The sequence below is a fragment of the Schistocerca nitens genome, chromosome 1 (assembly GCF_023898315.1).
Source record: "Schistocerca nitens isolate TAMUIC-IGC-003100 chromosome 1, iqSchNite1.1, whole genome shotgun sequence".
NCBI classification, from domain to species: domain Eukaryota; kingdom Metazoa; phylum Arthropoda; class Insecta; order Orthoptera; family Acrididae; genus Schistocerca; species Schistocerca nitens.
The window spans coordinates 1,032,576,507-1,032,592,921 of NC_064614.1; the positions used below are offsets into that span (position 1 = coordinate 1,032,576,507).

General features: G+C 45.5%; 1 protein-coding gene across 1 annotated transcript in view; it reads right to left on the reverse strand.

The window, feature by feature from the left end:
- The window catches only part of LOC126223584 (hemicentin-1-like), a 217,010-nt gene that overhangs the window by 88,110 nt on the left and 112,485 nt on the right, over positions 1 to 16,415 (reverse strand). The window contains exon 7 of the mRNA XM_049942198.1: positions 5,359 to 5,661. Coding sequence (XP_049798155.1) covers positions 5,359 to 5,661 — 303 coding nt within the window. The remainder of the gene's footprint in view (positions 1 to 5,358; positions 5,662 to 16,415) is intronic.

A 16,415-nucleotide genomic window follows, 5' to 3' on the forward strand; every position in this document is an offset into this window, starting at 1 on the left:
TTCCCGACAGAAATATTGAGCAACATTCTTGTGTCATTCTGCGACTTAAACTTCAGTGCAGCACATTGACACCCTATTATTGCGTCCGTGATATTGTGCTTGAGAGGCCCACTTTACATTCCAATATTTAGGGGTACCTGATTTAGTAAGCAAGGTTCCCAGAAAAGTTGCGATGAATTTCTAGGGGAGGGGGGGGGGGGGCTCATCATGAGGATTGAGAATTGCGTAGCAGTCCATAGCTGCAACACATCGTCATACACCACTAGGCGGTGCTGTACACGAGAATATTAGAGGGGACGCCAAAGTGGAGCTCCTCTACACGAGAGTACTGGAGGGGAACGTGAGGACTGCCTCATTCGAGTGCTAGCCAGAATTCGAGGTGGTTGCAGACATGGGCATAGTGTATAGAATAGCTGAACGCAGTGAAAAAGCCACCGGACCATTTTATCTAGAACTCTTCCCAGACAGACATCAAACGGACCGCAGTTTGTTTACACGTCTGCATCGAAATTTGTGCGAGTACGGGGCATTAAGATGTGGCAGGGCTAGTAATTGCAGGCCACAATCGACGGGTTCGGACGTTAGGAAAGGAAACGTGTCGTATGCTATTAAGACTGTTCCAAGCACCAGCATACGTACGATATCCTCGGATCTCAAAATGTCTCGTAGGAGCGTCCAATGTGTTTTGGACGGCGACACATTGCAAGCGTTTTGCATCCAAACATTGACCATCCAGCACATGTCCTTTTCGCATAGTTATTTCTGTGGCAAAGTGGCCAAGATATGCGCTTCCCAGCTTGCGTGTTATTCACTGGTGAGGCAACATTCTCTGCTAAGGATGGCGTATTCAGTCACCACCAAGAACATTTGTGGACGCCAGAAAACTACCACGGCGGGCGACATCATGTGGCAAACAATCGCTTCACAGCTAATACGTGGGCGTGTCTGTTCGGTGACCGCTCATTCACGCCGTATCTTTGACAATTCCGCTTGACCGACATGAATTATGATACTTTTACGGAGTAGGATTTTCCCGTGAAGTGTCAGGCACATCATGTGGTTCCAACATGATGGAAAGCCTGCTCATTTTCGCCTGGCCGTTCGTAGGCATTTGAGCGGATCTTTCACGCATCGATGGATTGGGAGTGGTGGACCGTTCTCTGGACCCCACGCTCATTGGTTTCATTCTGCGGGGAGCCATGAAATCTCTCACGCATCGCGATCGTTTGGAGTCCGACATTGATCTAGTTGGAGGATAGTCCACGCAACTGCTACGATCGAAGAAGCTCCCATTGTGTCCGAGCATGTCCAGAGTTAATGCTCCGTCGGTATCAGGCATGCTTGGTGTCTGAAAGCGCAAACTTCAAGTACCTGTTATATAATAAGAGCTGTATTCATATCGTATACAATGTGAACTCATTACATCCAATAAATCTTTCGAGTGAATCATTCTCCTGTTTTTCACAATAAAAGGATGACAGCCAAGAACAGTTGCAGGATAAATTTTTTTATTAAAATTCTTGACCAAGGTTTCGGTACATATAAATATACCTTCATCAGAAGTGAAACTTCCTGAACAGAAAGACACATTTATTAGAAAAGTCATATCAACGAAAGTGAGAAACAGAAGCTTAAGTAACGGTGAAATTACCAAAATAATACAGGCACAAAATCTTTAGTACTTACTAAAATTACATCATGCAATGGAGAATAATAAAACAATTATGCCAAAGGCGTCGTCAGTAATTAAGACATCATCTCCATTTGTACAACATGTGTAATGGGCACAGGGTCAAAGCGAACAGTTTAGCACCATTACTTCGCCTATGAACTATTAAGACACGAGTGTGAAAGCGCTAGGGCAGATGGTTTTATTATTCTCCATTGCATGATGTAATTTTAGTAAGTACTAAAGATTTTGTGCCTGTATTATTTTGGTAATTTCACCGTTACTTAAGCTTCTGTTTCTCACTTTCGTTGATATATCTTTTCTAATGAATGTGTCTTTCTGTTCAGGAAGTTTTACTTCTGATGAAGGTATATTTATATGTACCGAAACCTTGGTCAAGAATTTTAATAAAAAAATTTATCCTGCAACTGTTTTTGGCTGTCATCCTTTTATTGTGAAGAATTTTAACAGTTGCTGCTGCAGCCATGTTTAAAATCTTGAAATTCTCCTGTTTGCTTTCCGATCTTCGACGTCTGCAAACACATACTCCTGACGTTTTCGGCCATGGATTTCTATGCAATTCTCAATGCTTATGATACTCCCCACCTGCCCTGGAAGTTTGTCGCAATAAATGAACACACTTCGTACGCCGCCATCGCAGTGTATTTTATTTTCTAAGATGAAAGATTTCCACTGTCTTATGCTACCATAATCTGATCTTATAGTACTTGTTATAAAATTTGCCATGATATATTATCCGAACTCAAAATATAAAAGGCACTGAATTTTTGTCAAGACATTTATACCTAGAGAGTGCTTTCATGCTTTGACTTAATGTAATGTAACACGGCAGTTTGACAAGTTCCACAAGATAAGACGACGGCAGCACTGGACAAATGTGTACACTTCGATCGCCATGTATGAAATGTGTTAATTTTCGTAATTTGACTCCCTTCGAGAAATCCGATTGCCTTGAAAATAAGTGAAAAACGATGGTTGTGATGGAAGGGACGTAAGTGGTCTCTGACAGACACAATGTCGCTGGGGAACAGCGGAATTGTGTTTCATATCCATTTAAGTCTCATTCCGTATTTCTCTTTACCTCCCTTCGCGGGTTGTTCAACGTACAGATTGAAAAACACAGGGACAGGCCATAACCCTGCCTCTTTCAAGGCCCTCGGCTTTTACAGCTGCCGTCTCGTTTGTCTTAGTTACAAATAACCTTTCGCTCCCTTGCCTTCAAAACCATTTCCCTCCTATAAACGCTCTACATATTCCTTCCTGCTTTCCTTTCTTGGCTTAGTACTGGTTTTCCATCTAAGCTCTGTGTATTCAGACAGCAACTTAGCTTTTCTCCAAAGGTTTCTTTATTTTCCTGCTAACGGTATCTATCTTTTCCGATATATATATATATATATATATATATATATATATATATATATATATATATATATATATATATAGTTAGTTTTGTCCCCTAGGGTCTCCTACTTAGCCATTTTGGGCTTCCTATCAATCTCATTTTTCGGTGTTTCATTTCCCTTTCGCCTACTTCATTTACTGTTTGGTGAATTGAATGGTTGATAAAATGAGTGGATCAGTGTAACATCATGCCCACAAGGAACAGACAGAACGAAAGCGATAGTCTCCAATTACAAAATAACTGTGAGAAACATCAGGAAGACTGTGTAAGAATTTAGTCGCAGAACCACGAAACGATATGCAATGGTAGGATGACGTACAATGTTACGAAAGGTGAATGGAAGATATATAAGTTAGAAGGCAACAGAAAAAGTGAAACGCATCTGTAAAGCAAATCTCATACTAGACTAAGGCTGACGATTCTAGAAAATTGAACAGTGGAACTGTAGGAGTGACAACATACACTGAATGAAACATGAGACTCGGAAACTTAAATGTGTACTTTTAGAGCTAATAGGACGTAGCTCTAGTAAAACAGTATTGTGTAAACACAGAGAAACTGAATTAGAAGAAGATGGTGTCACCATAATGCTGCAACGATCGTAAGTCTCGCGTTGTAGTAACACACGAAAAAGCTGGTATACTTTTTATTATTGTTCATTTTGGGGCCATCAGCCTTCCGACTGGTTTGATGTGGCTCGCCATGACTTCTTATCTCTTGCCGATCCTTTCGTTTCACACCGACACTTGCACAAAACGTACTCAGTTATTTGTAGAATGTATCCACTCTGTGTCTTTCCCTACAATTTTTACCGTCTAGCTCCCTCTAGAATCATAGAAGCTATTATATGAGGCCTTAAGACATATCCTTCCATACTGTCTCTTGTTCTCGCCTCCTTAATTCTTGGAATAACTTCGCCCTTCCTTATCAGTCCACCTAATTTCTAACATCCTGCTATAGCACAACATCTCAGACGCTTCAGTACTCTTTTCTTCCGGTTTTTCCACAATCAATAATTCACGTCCATACAATGCTACGCTTGAGACATACGTTCTCAAAATTTCTTCCCGAAACCAAGTCCGCTGTTTGGTGCTACCATACTTCTGCACCCATCGCTTACTCTAGTTTGCTTTTTATATCTTTCTTGCTTCAATCATCATATGATATTCCTCATAACTCTCGCCTTTCTTAGGTTTTGCCTCAGTCTTAATTTTTTTAAAGTTGATGTACCGTTATCGAGAGTAATGTCATTATGGCCTCTATGGTGTGTTTAGCTTTCCTAAAAGTAAAGCGGACCATTTTCCGTCGCTCTAGTATCTAATGGAATAGGCAATAAAATAATACTACGAAGTGGTGCTATAGTAGGATGTTATAAATTACATGGACTGATAAGGAGGGGCGGAGCTGTTCACAGAATCGACGAGGTGAGTAATATGGGAAACACCATGACAAGTGACTGTAGGAGGCGAAAAGATGTCTTGGACAGGATTTGTGATTGGTGAAAAGATTGGCAGATAACTCTAAATATAGATAAATCTAAATTAATGCAGAAAAAGAATCCCGTAATGTTTGAATACTCCATTAGTAGTGTAGCGCTTGACGCAGACACGTCGATTAAATATTTGGGCGTAACATTGCAGAGCGATATGAAGTGGGACTATCATGTAATGGCAGTTGTAGGGAAGGCGGATAGTCGTCTTCGGTTCATTGGTAGAATTTTGGGAAGATGTGGTTCATCTGTAAAGAAGACCGCTTATAAAACACTAATACGGCCTATTCTTGAGTACTGCTCGAGCGTTTGGGATCCGTATCAGGTCTGATTGAGAGAGGATATAGAAGCAATTCAGGGGCGGGCTCCTAGATTTGTTACTGGTAGGTTTGATCATCACGCGAGTGTTACGGAAGGCCTTCAGAAACTCGGGTGGGAGTCTCTAGAGGAAAGGAGGCGTTCTTTTCGTGAATCGCTGCTGAGGAAATTTAGAGAACCAGCATTTGAGGCTGACTGCAGTACAATTTTACTGCCGCCAACTTACATTTCGCGGAAAGACCACAAAGATAAGATAAGAGAGATTAGGGCTCGTACAGAGGCATATAGGCAGTCATTTTTCCCTCGTTCTGTTTGAGAGTGGAACAGGGAGAGAAGATGCTAGTTGTGCCAGGCACAGTATGGCGGATTGCGGAGTATGTATGTAGATGTAGATGTAGATGTAGTCTCCGCCAGGCACTGCGCAGTGGCTACCGGACTATTAGGTAGGCGTGGACTCACCGGCGGGCACGATGTGGAAGACGCAGGGCACGGCCTGTGCGCCCAGCTCGTTGCGGCCCCAGCAGAGCAGCGTGCCGTAGTCGCGCTCGCCCATGGGCTGGTACTGCAGCACCGAGCGGCCCGGCGCGGCGGCCGTCACGCCGGCGTCCAGTGGGCGCGTCTCGGAGGCGGCGGCGCTGCTGTTGAAGGCCCAGCGGAAGAGGCGGGCTGGCGGGCGCGCCTCCACCTCGCACGGCACCTGCAGCACCTCGCGACGAGCCGCGCCCCACACCAGCTGCTGGCCCGGCCGGCACTCCGGCGCGACTGCGGCCAAAACCACCACGCGCCGCCTGTAGCCTATAGCGGCTCGTGTGCACTCACCCAACTAAAGTCGCTGCCAAGTGTAAATAACGCCAGCTCCAAGGCCACATTTATCTAAAGACTGTTCAATAGGACACTGCCCAAACACGTATTACTGCAGACCAAACAACAAACATTCACTGCCTGACGAAAAAAAAAGTGAAACACCCAGATGGTACAGTGGCATGTCAACGTGCACGCAAATAGTGAGAGATGATTAAACATTACGGTTAACTATATATCAGTCATGTATGAGATGGCACGTTCAAATCAAGTGTGTGTGAAATCTTATGGGACTTAACTGAAGTGATATCAGGTGTTCCCCAGGGAAGCGTCCTGGGACCTCTGCTGTTCCTCATCTATATAAATGTCCTGGGTGACAATCTGAGCAATTCTATTACGTTGTTCGCAGATGATGCTGTAATTTACCGTCTAGTAAGGTCATCCGAAGACCAGTATCAGTTGCAAAGCGATTTAGAAAAGATTGCTGCATGGTGTGGCAGGTGGCAGTTGACGCTAAATAACGAAAAGTGTGACGTGATCCACATGAGTTCCAAAATAAATCCGTTGGAATTCGATTACTCGATAAACAGCACAATTCTCAAGACTGTCAATTCAACTAAGTACCTGGGTGTTAAAATTACGAACAACTTCAGTTGGAAAGACCACATAGATAATATTGTGGGGAAGGCGAGCCAAAGGTTGCGTTTCATTGCCAGGACACTTAGAAGATGCAACAAGTCCTCTAAAGAGACAGCTTACACTACACTCGTTCGTCCTCTGTTAGAATATTGCTGCACGGTGTGGGATGTGGGATCCTTACCAGGTGGTATTGACGGAGGACATCGAAAGGGTGCGAAAAAGGACAGCTCGTTTTGTATTATCACGTAGTAGGGGAGAGAGTGTGGCAGATATGATAAGTGAGTTGGGATGGAAGTCATTAAAGCAAAGACGTTTTTCGTCATGGCGAGATCTATTTACGAAATTACAGTCACCAACTTTCTCTTCCGAATGCGAAAATATTTTGTTCAGCCCAACCTACATAGGTAGGAATGATCATCAAAATAAAATAAGAGAAATCAGAGCTCGAACAGAAAGGTTTAGGTGTTCGTTTTTCCCGCGCGTTGTTCGGGAGTGGAATGGTAGAGAGATAGTATGATTGTGGTTCGATGAACCCTCTGCCAAGCACTTAAATGTGAATTGCAGAGTAATGATGTAGATGTAGAACTGCTAAGGTCATTAGTCCCTAAGCTTAGACACTACTTAACCTAAATTATCCTAAGGACAAACACACACACCCATGCCCGAGGGAGGACTCGAACCTCTGCCGGGACCAGCCGCACAGTCCAAGACTGCAGCGCCCTAGACCGCTCGGCTAATCCCGCGCGGCTGAGATGGCACGAGTTAATGTATTAATGACTATTATACTCGATAATCGAACTTGGCATTTAAATGACAGATAGGACACCGATACCAATGTCCCTTCTCTCTATACTTTTAACCATCTGATTTGATTTCAAGCATGCTGAAGTAGTTGTGTGTTTGGACGCACGGGAGGCCATTCGAGACGGGCGGGCACTCGAAGGGGAAAACTAACCGCACCTGTGGACGCAGGGGTGGCTTCCTTGGTTCAAATGGCTCTGAGCACTATGGGACTCAACTGCTGTGGTCATAAGTCCCCTAGAACTTAGAACTACTTAAACCTAACTAACCTAAGGACAGCACACAACACCCAGCCATCACGAGGCAGAGAAAATCCCTGACCCCGCCGGGAATCGAACCCGGGAACCCGGGCGTGGGAAGCGAGAACGCTACCGCACGACCACGAGATGCGGGCGGTGGCTTCCTTCCCGACCGAACAGTACACCAGTACCATAGAGAGAGCGGAAGGACGGGACTATTGTGCACCGGATCGCGGATGGCCGTTCTGCCATCAGCAAGGTGACAGGTGGTGGGACAAAATACCGAGGGTCTACTGTTAACTTAAGCCTCAGGACCCTTCCTCCACATTGTCCCCCCCCCCCACCCCCACCCCGTCTGTAGCCAGCGACCACAGGGCGAAGTGTACGACTTTTCCGTGAGTTGAGAGTCTTATCAGAGCCACTACCAGTGCCTTTGAGTTTGCATTACTGTATGTTCCGGTCGGAAGTAACATTTTTACCTTGAAGTATTATTGCGTGGCTGGTAACCTTCCAAGCAAATGCCCAGAAAAGTATGCTTTTTTTACTTCTTGTTTTCACACGGTGCTGAAAATGCACCAGCTAGAAAGATACTAGCAGCCATTTGTCGATGTCCTGTGACAGAGCTTCTTAGAATGACGTTTTACTTTCAGGGCGTAGTAAGTCAACTGCTTGCAGGAATGGTCTCGTGGTGCTTCCGGAGTCAGAATTGTAAATGTTACTAAAATATACACTGAAGAGCCAAGGAGACTGCTACACCTGCCTAATATCGTATAAGGCTCCCACAAGCATGCAGAAGTGCAGCAACGTGACACGGCTTGGAGTGTTGGAGGGAACGGATACCATGAATCCTGCAGGGCTGTCCATACATCCGTAAGAGTACAACGGGGTCATCCCAGATATCCTCAATAATGTTCATATCTGGGGAGTTTGGTGAGCAGAAGAAGTGTCTAAAATCAGAAGAATGTTCTTGACGTGTGCGGTGTCGCATTGTGCTGCTGAAACTGCCCAATGGGCATGGACATGAATGGATGCAGATGATCAGCTAGGATGCTACCTACGTGTAACCTGCCAGAGTCGCATCTATACGTAACTGGGATCCCATATCACTCCAGCTGGACACGCCACATACCATGATAGAGCCTCCAGTAGCTTGAACAGTTCACTGCTGACATACAGATTCCATGGATTCATTAGGTTCTCTCCATACCCGTACACGTCCATCGCTCGATACTATTTGAAACGCGACTCGTCCGACCAGGCAACATGTTTCCATTCGTCAGAGTCCAATGTCGGTGTTAAAGGCCGCAGGCGAGGCGTGAGGCTTTGTATCGTGCAGTCATCAAGTACACACGAGTGGACCTTCGGGTCCGAATATCAAAAATGGTTCAAATGGCTCTGAGCACTATGGGACTTAACTGCTGAGGTCAGCAGTCCCATAGAACTTAGAACTACTGAAACAACTAAACTAAGGACATCACACACATTCATGCCCGAGGCAGGATTCGAACCTGCGACCGTAGCGGTCGCGCGGTTCCAGCCTGTAGCGCCTAGAACCGCTCGGCCACACCGGCCGGCTCCGAATATCCATATCGATGATTTTTCTTTTAACGGTTCGCAAGCTGATACTTACAGATGGTAATTGTAATCTGCAGAAATTTGTGGAAGGATTAACTTCCGTCACGTTGAACGATTCATTTTAGTCGTCATTGGTCCCGTTCTTGCAGGATCTTTCTCCGGCCGCAATGATGTAGGCGATCTGATGTTTTAATGGATTCCCGATATTCACGGTACACTCGTGATAGTTTCGTACGGGAAAATCCCCACTTTATCGCTCCCTTGGATATGCTGTGTGCCATCGCTCGTGCGCCCATTGTAACACCACCTTCAAACTCACTGAAAGTTTGATAACCTGACACTGTAGAAGCAGTAACCGATCTAATAACTCCGCCAGACACTAGTTGTCTTATATAGGCGTTACCGTCGGCAGTGTCGTACTCTGCCTGTTTACATATCTCTATATTTCAACAATCATGCCGGTAAAAGTTTAATTGGCGCTTCTCTGTATCACTGATCAATGTTGGCAGTAAATTTAGCGACTTGCCGAAAAACCTTTGACATGTCGTAAACAGGCATAAGAAAGAGTAGAGTGGGGTTCTGGATACTTAAGCTGTATACTCTGGAGAGAGAGTAACACTTGCGCTTCGTACATTGGACAGAGCGGAAGCCTTGACTTACTGTGGAGAGGCCATTATATCCGTGATCCTGACTTTGAAGAAAGTCAGTGGGTGCCTTATGCAACATGGTAGACGTAGGATAGGCTACAAAACTTGGTAAAATTGTGAAATTAGGGAATCCTCGAGTAGTCGCTTTGCCCCAGCAGTGTGCTTGACTTCACTGAGTGACTTCTTTTTCCTTTGGTATCACTGCATACTTGATATTTGACACAATGGTACGATAACAATGATCGAAAACAAACATGTTCATACCCCGCAGACAGCTGCAAACAGTTAGGTATAATAAACATTTTGGTCACTTACGCACTTCTTGATTTCAGCGAACTGTATGTAGTAGTTCTAGATTTATTTCATGTTTGATATGCCATTTATCAAGTAAATAATTAATGCATTGTAATCCCTAATTTTCCTTCCATAATTAATGAACCAACCTCATATCCCATGGCATAGTCGATAGAAAGGTAGACGAGACCCACTGAGGATACACTGCTTAGGGTCCTTCTTAACAGGGACCGATGACCTCTGCAGTTTGGTCCCTTTCATCCCTAAACCAACCAACCAACCAACCTTCTTAACATACCCCTTTCTGGGTACAGCCCATCTTCAGAACGTCAACCAGAGAAGCCGTTGTACAACGTATTGACTCATATGCTTCCGTCGTCCCCATCAGAGTAACAAGTGGCCAGTTAGCGTGTAGCTACACATTTAGCATTCAAATAAGTCTTGTCTCAAGTAGCCGCTTCACAACTGCACCTGCCCTCCAAGAACATACAACGCACTCCCTGCAAAGTTCTGGTCATAGCCCACAGTTGATTGGCGTCAACAAGCTGCCTGACTCCGAATTATAGCCACGTGCGTAGGCTACCGTTAACACCTCAACACGAACGGCTGCGTTTGGCCTGGTCCCATGACTGTGAAGCAATGATCACTGATAAATGCCATCGCACTGAATCGCGCTTCTACAAAACATCGGATGACTATCGTTAGCGAGTATGGCGGCGACCTGGAGAGATGTCCCATTCTTCCAACGGTTGTTGGTGGCACAGTGGTGTCATTCCTGGCATCAAGGTGTGGGGAGCCTTCCGGTATGACTACATGTCATGGTTGGTATTAGTTCATGATACACGGCGGCACAACAGTACGTCACTGACATCGTGCCTCCTGATGCACAGCGTCTCATCCGCCAGAACAGTGGTACCATTTTTCAACAGGAAAATGCTATTTCACAAACGACACTTGTCTCTACGACCAGTCTGCATGTTTTTCTAGTACTTCTATGACTAGCATCATCCCTAGATCAATAGAATAAGTGTGGAACGAACTCGGATGTCAGCTGCGTCCTAGTGCCAGCATTGAGGATATCGACGACTAGTAACAACAGCCATGGACCAAATTGCGTCAGAAGAGGTTACAGCCTGTTTATGACAATTTTCGCTACCGAATCAGAGCATGCATCCAGACCAGACGGAGTGCAGTGTCATTAATGTGTTCTTTCAAAATTTAAGTCAAATACATAAGCACCAAAATAAAATTATATACCCTCTCACCCCATGGAGTTTGATCTTCCTCCTCTGAGAGCTTTACTCCTGTCTGGCAGCTTATTTTCATACGCAATCAGGTGTCAAGAACCACTTTCACAGTCACTCGTCTCTGTGCCGTTTAAGGCTATCCATACAGCTCTGTGCATTAGAATGTCCTCGTTCACGCAGTTTCACAAAGCAAACAGAGGAACCCAGCACCCAGCGCATTCTGAAGAACGGTGTACCCGACGTGAATGTGGCGACGTCAGATGCGTGGCGTCCCCGTGCGACGCAATTGTTGTGAACTCTCCCGTAGACTGTCGTCAGTAACCTACAGTACATTTCGCCCTTGCGGTCTTACTAGAGTATAAGATCTGGGAATACACTCCTGGAAATGGAAAAAAGAACACATTGACACCGGTGTGTCAGACCCACCATATTTGCTCCGGACACTGCGAGAGGGCTGTACAAGCAATGATCACACGCACGGCACAGCGGACACACCAGGAACCGCGGTGTTGGCCGTCGAATAGCGCTAGCTGCGCAGCATTTGTGCACCGCCGCCGTCAGTGTCAGCCAGTTTGCCGTGGCATACGGAGCTCCATCGCAGTCTTTAACACTGGTAGCATGCCGCGACAGCGTGGACGTGAACCGTATGTGCAGTTGACGGACTTTGAGCGAGGGCGTATAGTGGGCATGCGGGAGGCCGGGTGGACGTACCGCCGAATTGCTCAACACGTGAGGCGTGAGGTCTCCACAGTACATCGATGTTGTCGCCAGTGGTCGGCGGAAAGTGCACGTGCCCGTCGACCTGGGACCGGACCACAGCGACGCACGGATGCACGCCAAGACCGTAGGATCCTACGCAGTGCCGTAGGGGAGCGCACCGCCACTTCCCAGCAAATTAGGGACACTGTTGCTCCTGGGGTATCGGCGAGGACCATTCGCAACCGTCTCCATGAAGCTGGGCTACGGTCTCGCACACCGTTAGGCCGTCTTCCGCTCACGCCCCAACATCGTGCAGCCCGCCTCCAGTGGTGTCGCGACACGCGTGAATGGAGGGACGAATGGAGACGTGTCGTCTTCAGCGATGAGAGTCGCTTCTGCCTTGGTGCCAATGATGGTCGTATGCGTGTTTGGCGCCGTGCAGGTGAGCGCCACAATCAGGACTGCATACGACCGAGGCACACAGGGCCAACACCCGGCATCATGGTGTGGGGAGCGATCTCCTACACTGGCCGTACACCACTGGTGATCGGCGAGGGGACACTGAATAGTGCACGGTACATCCAAACCGTCATCGAACCCATCGTTCTACCATTCCTAGACCGGCAAGGGAACTTGCTGTTCCAACAGGACAATGCACGTCCGCATGTATCCCGTGCCACCCAACGTGCTCTAGAAGGTGTAAGTCAACTACCCTGGCCAGCAAGATCTCCGGATCTGTCCCCCATTGAGCATGTTTGGGACTGGATGAAGCGTCGTCTCACGCGGTCTGCACGTCCAGCACGAACGCTGGTCCAACTGAGGCGCCAGGTGGAAATGGCATGGCAAGCCGTTCCACAGGACTACATCCAGCATCTCTACGATCGTCTCCATGGGAGAATAGCAGCCTGCATTGCTGCGAAAGGTGGATATACACTGTACTAGTGCCGACATTGTGCATGCTCTGTTGCCTGTGACTATGTGCCTGTGGTTCTGTCAGTGTGTTCATGTGATGTATCTGACCCCAGGAATGTGTCAATAAAGTTTCCCCTTCCTGGGACAATGAGTTCACGGTGTTCTTATTTCAATTTCCAGGAGTGTATATGACTATTGCCTCAGCTTCAGCTTGTCACTGGTTCCTGCAACAGGATAAAGAAGACCCTCACTTTTTTGAAGCCCTTCTGTTTGAGTATGAGGTTTAGTTTGGGTGAGAATGCAAACGTGTACGGACAGATGTGATCCTACACACAGCCGTTAGGCCAGACTGTCAGAGATAATTTGCAGTAATGATGTGAGGGACCTCTTGTTCGAGCCTACATGTTGCTTCATCGACTCATATGGCTAATCTACAGACTCTTCGAGCAAGGATACGTGCCAAAATTATTAGCGGACGAACCGCTAAGTACGAGAGGGTGGGTGTTGTTATAGCAACATGGAGAGCGTCGCATTTTACAGAAGAAGTACGTGAAGTATGAAGCCCTAATTTCTGAAACTGGTGGATCAACCAGAGCGGATCTGTATATATATTAACCTCAGGACGTGAGACTTCTTCCTCTTGGACTATATGAAAAACGACGTGCATTCAACCCATCAGGACTCAGACTGTTTGGCTACAGTGGACTACATATACAGAGCACAGATCTCACTGAACGCGGGATGCCCTGCTACATCGATACAGGCTCTGTGTTCAAATTGTACATTTTGCTTATTTATTGGATCACTTTTTTATTTATTTTCTTAATTTTTATTTCATTTTATTTTTATTTACTTATTTTAAGGCATTATTTTCCAGTCAGGCCTGGTAGCAGTTGCAACCTGTGTCCTCAATTATTTCCTGGATGTATTCCCGTCTATGTCTTGCTCTACAATTTTTACCCTCTACAGCTCCCTCTAGTACCATGGAGTATAATTTATGATGTCTTGACAGACGTTTATCATCCTGCCCCACCTTCTGGTCAGTGTATTCCACATATTCCCTTCGTCACCGATTCTGCGAAGAACCATCTCATTCCTTATCTTATCAGTCCACCTAATTTTCAACATTCGTCTCTAGCACCATGTCTCCACTGATTCGATTCTCTTCTGTCCTCGTTTTCCCACCGACCACGTATCGCTACCATACTATGCTGTGCTACAAACGTACATTCCCAGAAATTTTTTCCTCAAATTAAGGTGTGTGATTGATACTAGCAGACTTTTGCTAGCTGCGAATACGCTTTTCGCTTGTACTAGTCTGCTTTTTATATCCTCCTTGCTTCGGTTATCATTAGTTCTGTTACTACCTAGGAAGCAGAATTCCTAGACACTTCTGATCACCAGTTACGAAGTTCATCGCTCTTCCCATTTCTACTATTTCTGATTACTTTCGCCTTCAATACTTATTAGACTGTTTATTCCATTTAACATATCTTACAGTTCTTCTTCATGATCACTCACGATACTAGTGTCATCAGCGAATCTTATCATTGATATCCTCTTCCCTAGAATCTTAATTTAACTCTTGAACCTTTTTTTCATTTACTTTATTGTTTCTTCAATGTATAGACGGAACAGTACGGGCGAGAGGCTACATACCAGCCTTACACCCTTAGTAAGCTGAATATCTCATTCTTGATATACCGGCCTTATTGTTTCCTGTTTACATGTTACGCATATTGTACACTATCCGTTTTTCCCTATAGCTTATCCCAATTTTTGGGCAACGGCCTTGCCGCAGTGGATACACCGGTTCCCGTGTGATCACCGATGTTAAGCACTATCGGGCGTGGCTGGCGCTTGGATGGGTGACCATCCAGCCGCCATGTGCCGTTGCCATTTTTCGGGGTGGACTCAGCCTCGTGATGCCAATTGAGGAGCTACTCGACCGAATAGTAGCGGCTCCGGTCAAAGAAAACCGTCATAACGACCGGGAGAGCGATGTGCTGACCACACGACCCTCCTATCCGCATCCTCACCTGAGGATGACACGGCGGTCGGATGGTCCCGACGGGCCACTTGTGGCCTGAAGACGGAGTACTTTTTTTTATCCCAATTTTTGTCAGAATTTTCAAACACTTCGCTATAATTTACATTGTCGATGAATCCTACTAACGTGTCGCTTCCACTATCAACAGTAACGTCAGTATTGCCTTTCCAGTGCCTCTACCTTTCCTAAAGCCAAAGTGATCGTAGTCTGACAGATCCTCAATTTTATTTTCTATTCTTGTCAGACACTTGGATTCATGAGCTGTTACGCTGGTCCTGCGATAAATCTCGCGATTCATTTTCGGAACTGTGTGGATAGTGTTTCCCCGAAAGTCGGATGGTTCGTCGCCAGTTTCGTAAATTTTACACACTAATCTGAATAGCGGTTTTTCTGCCACTTTCCCGAATGGTTTTACAAATTCCGATGTAACGTTATCCGAACCTTCTGCCTTATTTGATTTTTTTGTCATCCAAACCTCTTGTCAGTTCTGCTTCTTTTACAGGATCCCCTACCTCTTCGCTGTCAACTCCTGTTTCTTCTTCTATCACATCATCAGACAACTTCTCTGCCTCATAGAGGACTTCAATGTACTCTTTCCATCTTAACTGTGAAATTATCGTTGCACTTCTTATGTTACTGCCTTTGCTTTTAATTTCAGCCAAGGTTGTTTTGAATTTTCTGTATGCTGAGTCAGTCGTTCCGACAATTATTTCTTTATTGATTTCTTCTGATTTCCATGTAGCCATTTCGTCTTAGGTTCTCTACATGTCCTGTTTATTTCATTCCTAAGTGACTTGCATTTGTGCATTCCTGAATTTCCGTAGATATTTTAATCCTTCCTTCAGTAAACTGAATTATTTCTTTTGTTGCCTGGCCGGCCGAAGTGGCCGTGCGGTTAAAGGCGCTGCAGTCTGGAGCCGCAAGACCGCTACGGTCGCAGGTTCGAATCCTGCCTCGGGCATGGATGTTTGTGATGTCCTTAGGTTAGTTAGGTTTAACTAGTTCTAAGTTCTAGGGGACTAATGACCTCAGCAGTTGAGTCCCATAGTGCTCAGAGCCATTTGAACCATTTTTTTCTTTTGTTGCCCATTGTTCTTCGCAGTTATATTCTTTGTGCCTATGGTTTTCTTTCTAGCTTCTGTGACTGCCCTTTTTAGGATGTGTATTCGTCTTCAATAGAGCTGCCTGCTGTTCAGCCAACTCGTCATCATTGCTAAATTGTGATTTAGGTTTATGTCAGCCTCTGGTGTACACCTTACAAGTTAATATTTGATTTTGGAGTCTCTAATTGACTGTGATGTAATGTAACTAGAATGGTCCTGTATCTCCCGGACGTTTCCAGTTATATCTCTTCCTCTTGTGGTTCTTGAACTACACTTTTGGTAATACCAGGTGAAATTTATTGCAGACCTCAATTAGTCCTTCTCCGAACTCATTCTTTTTATTCAGGCACTATTTTACTGTAACCCTTTCTTCTACGCCACCCCCTTACAACCACATTTAAATCTCCCATAACTGACAGAGCCTCATGTCCCTTAGTTTTCTCTATTACCCGATCAATCTCCTCATATACTTTCTGTATTTCTTTGTCTTCTACTTGCGACGGGTCTTT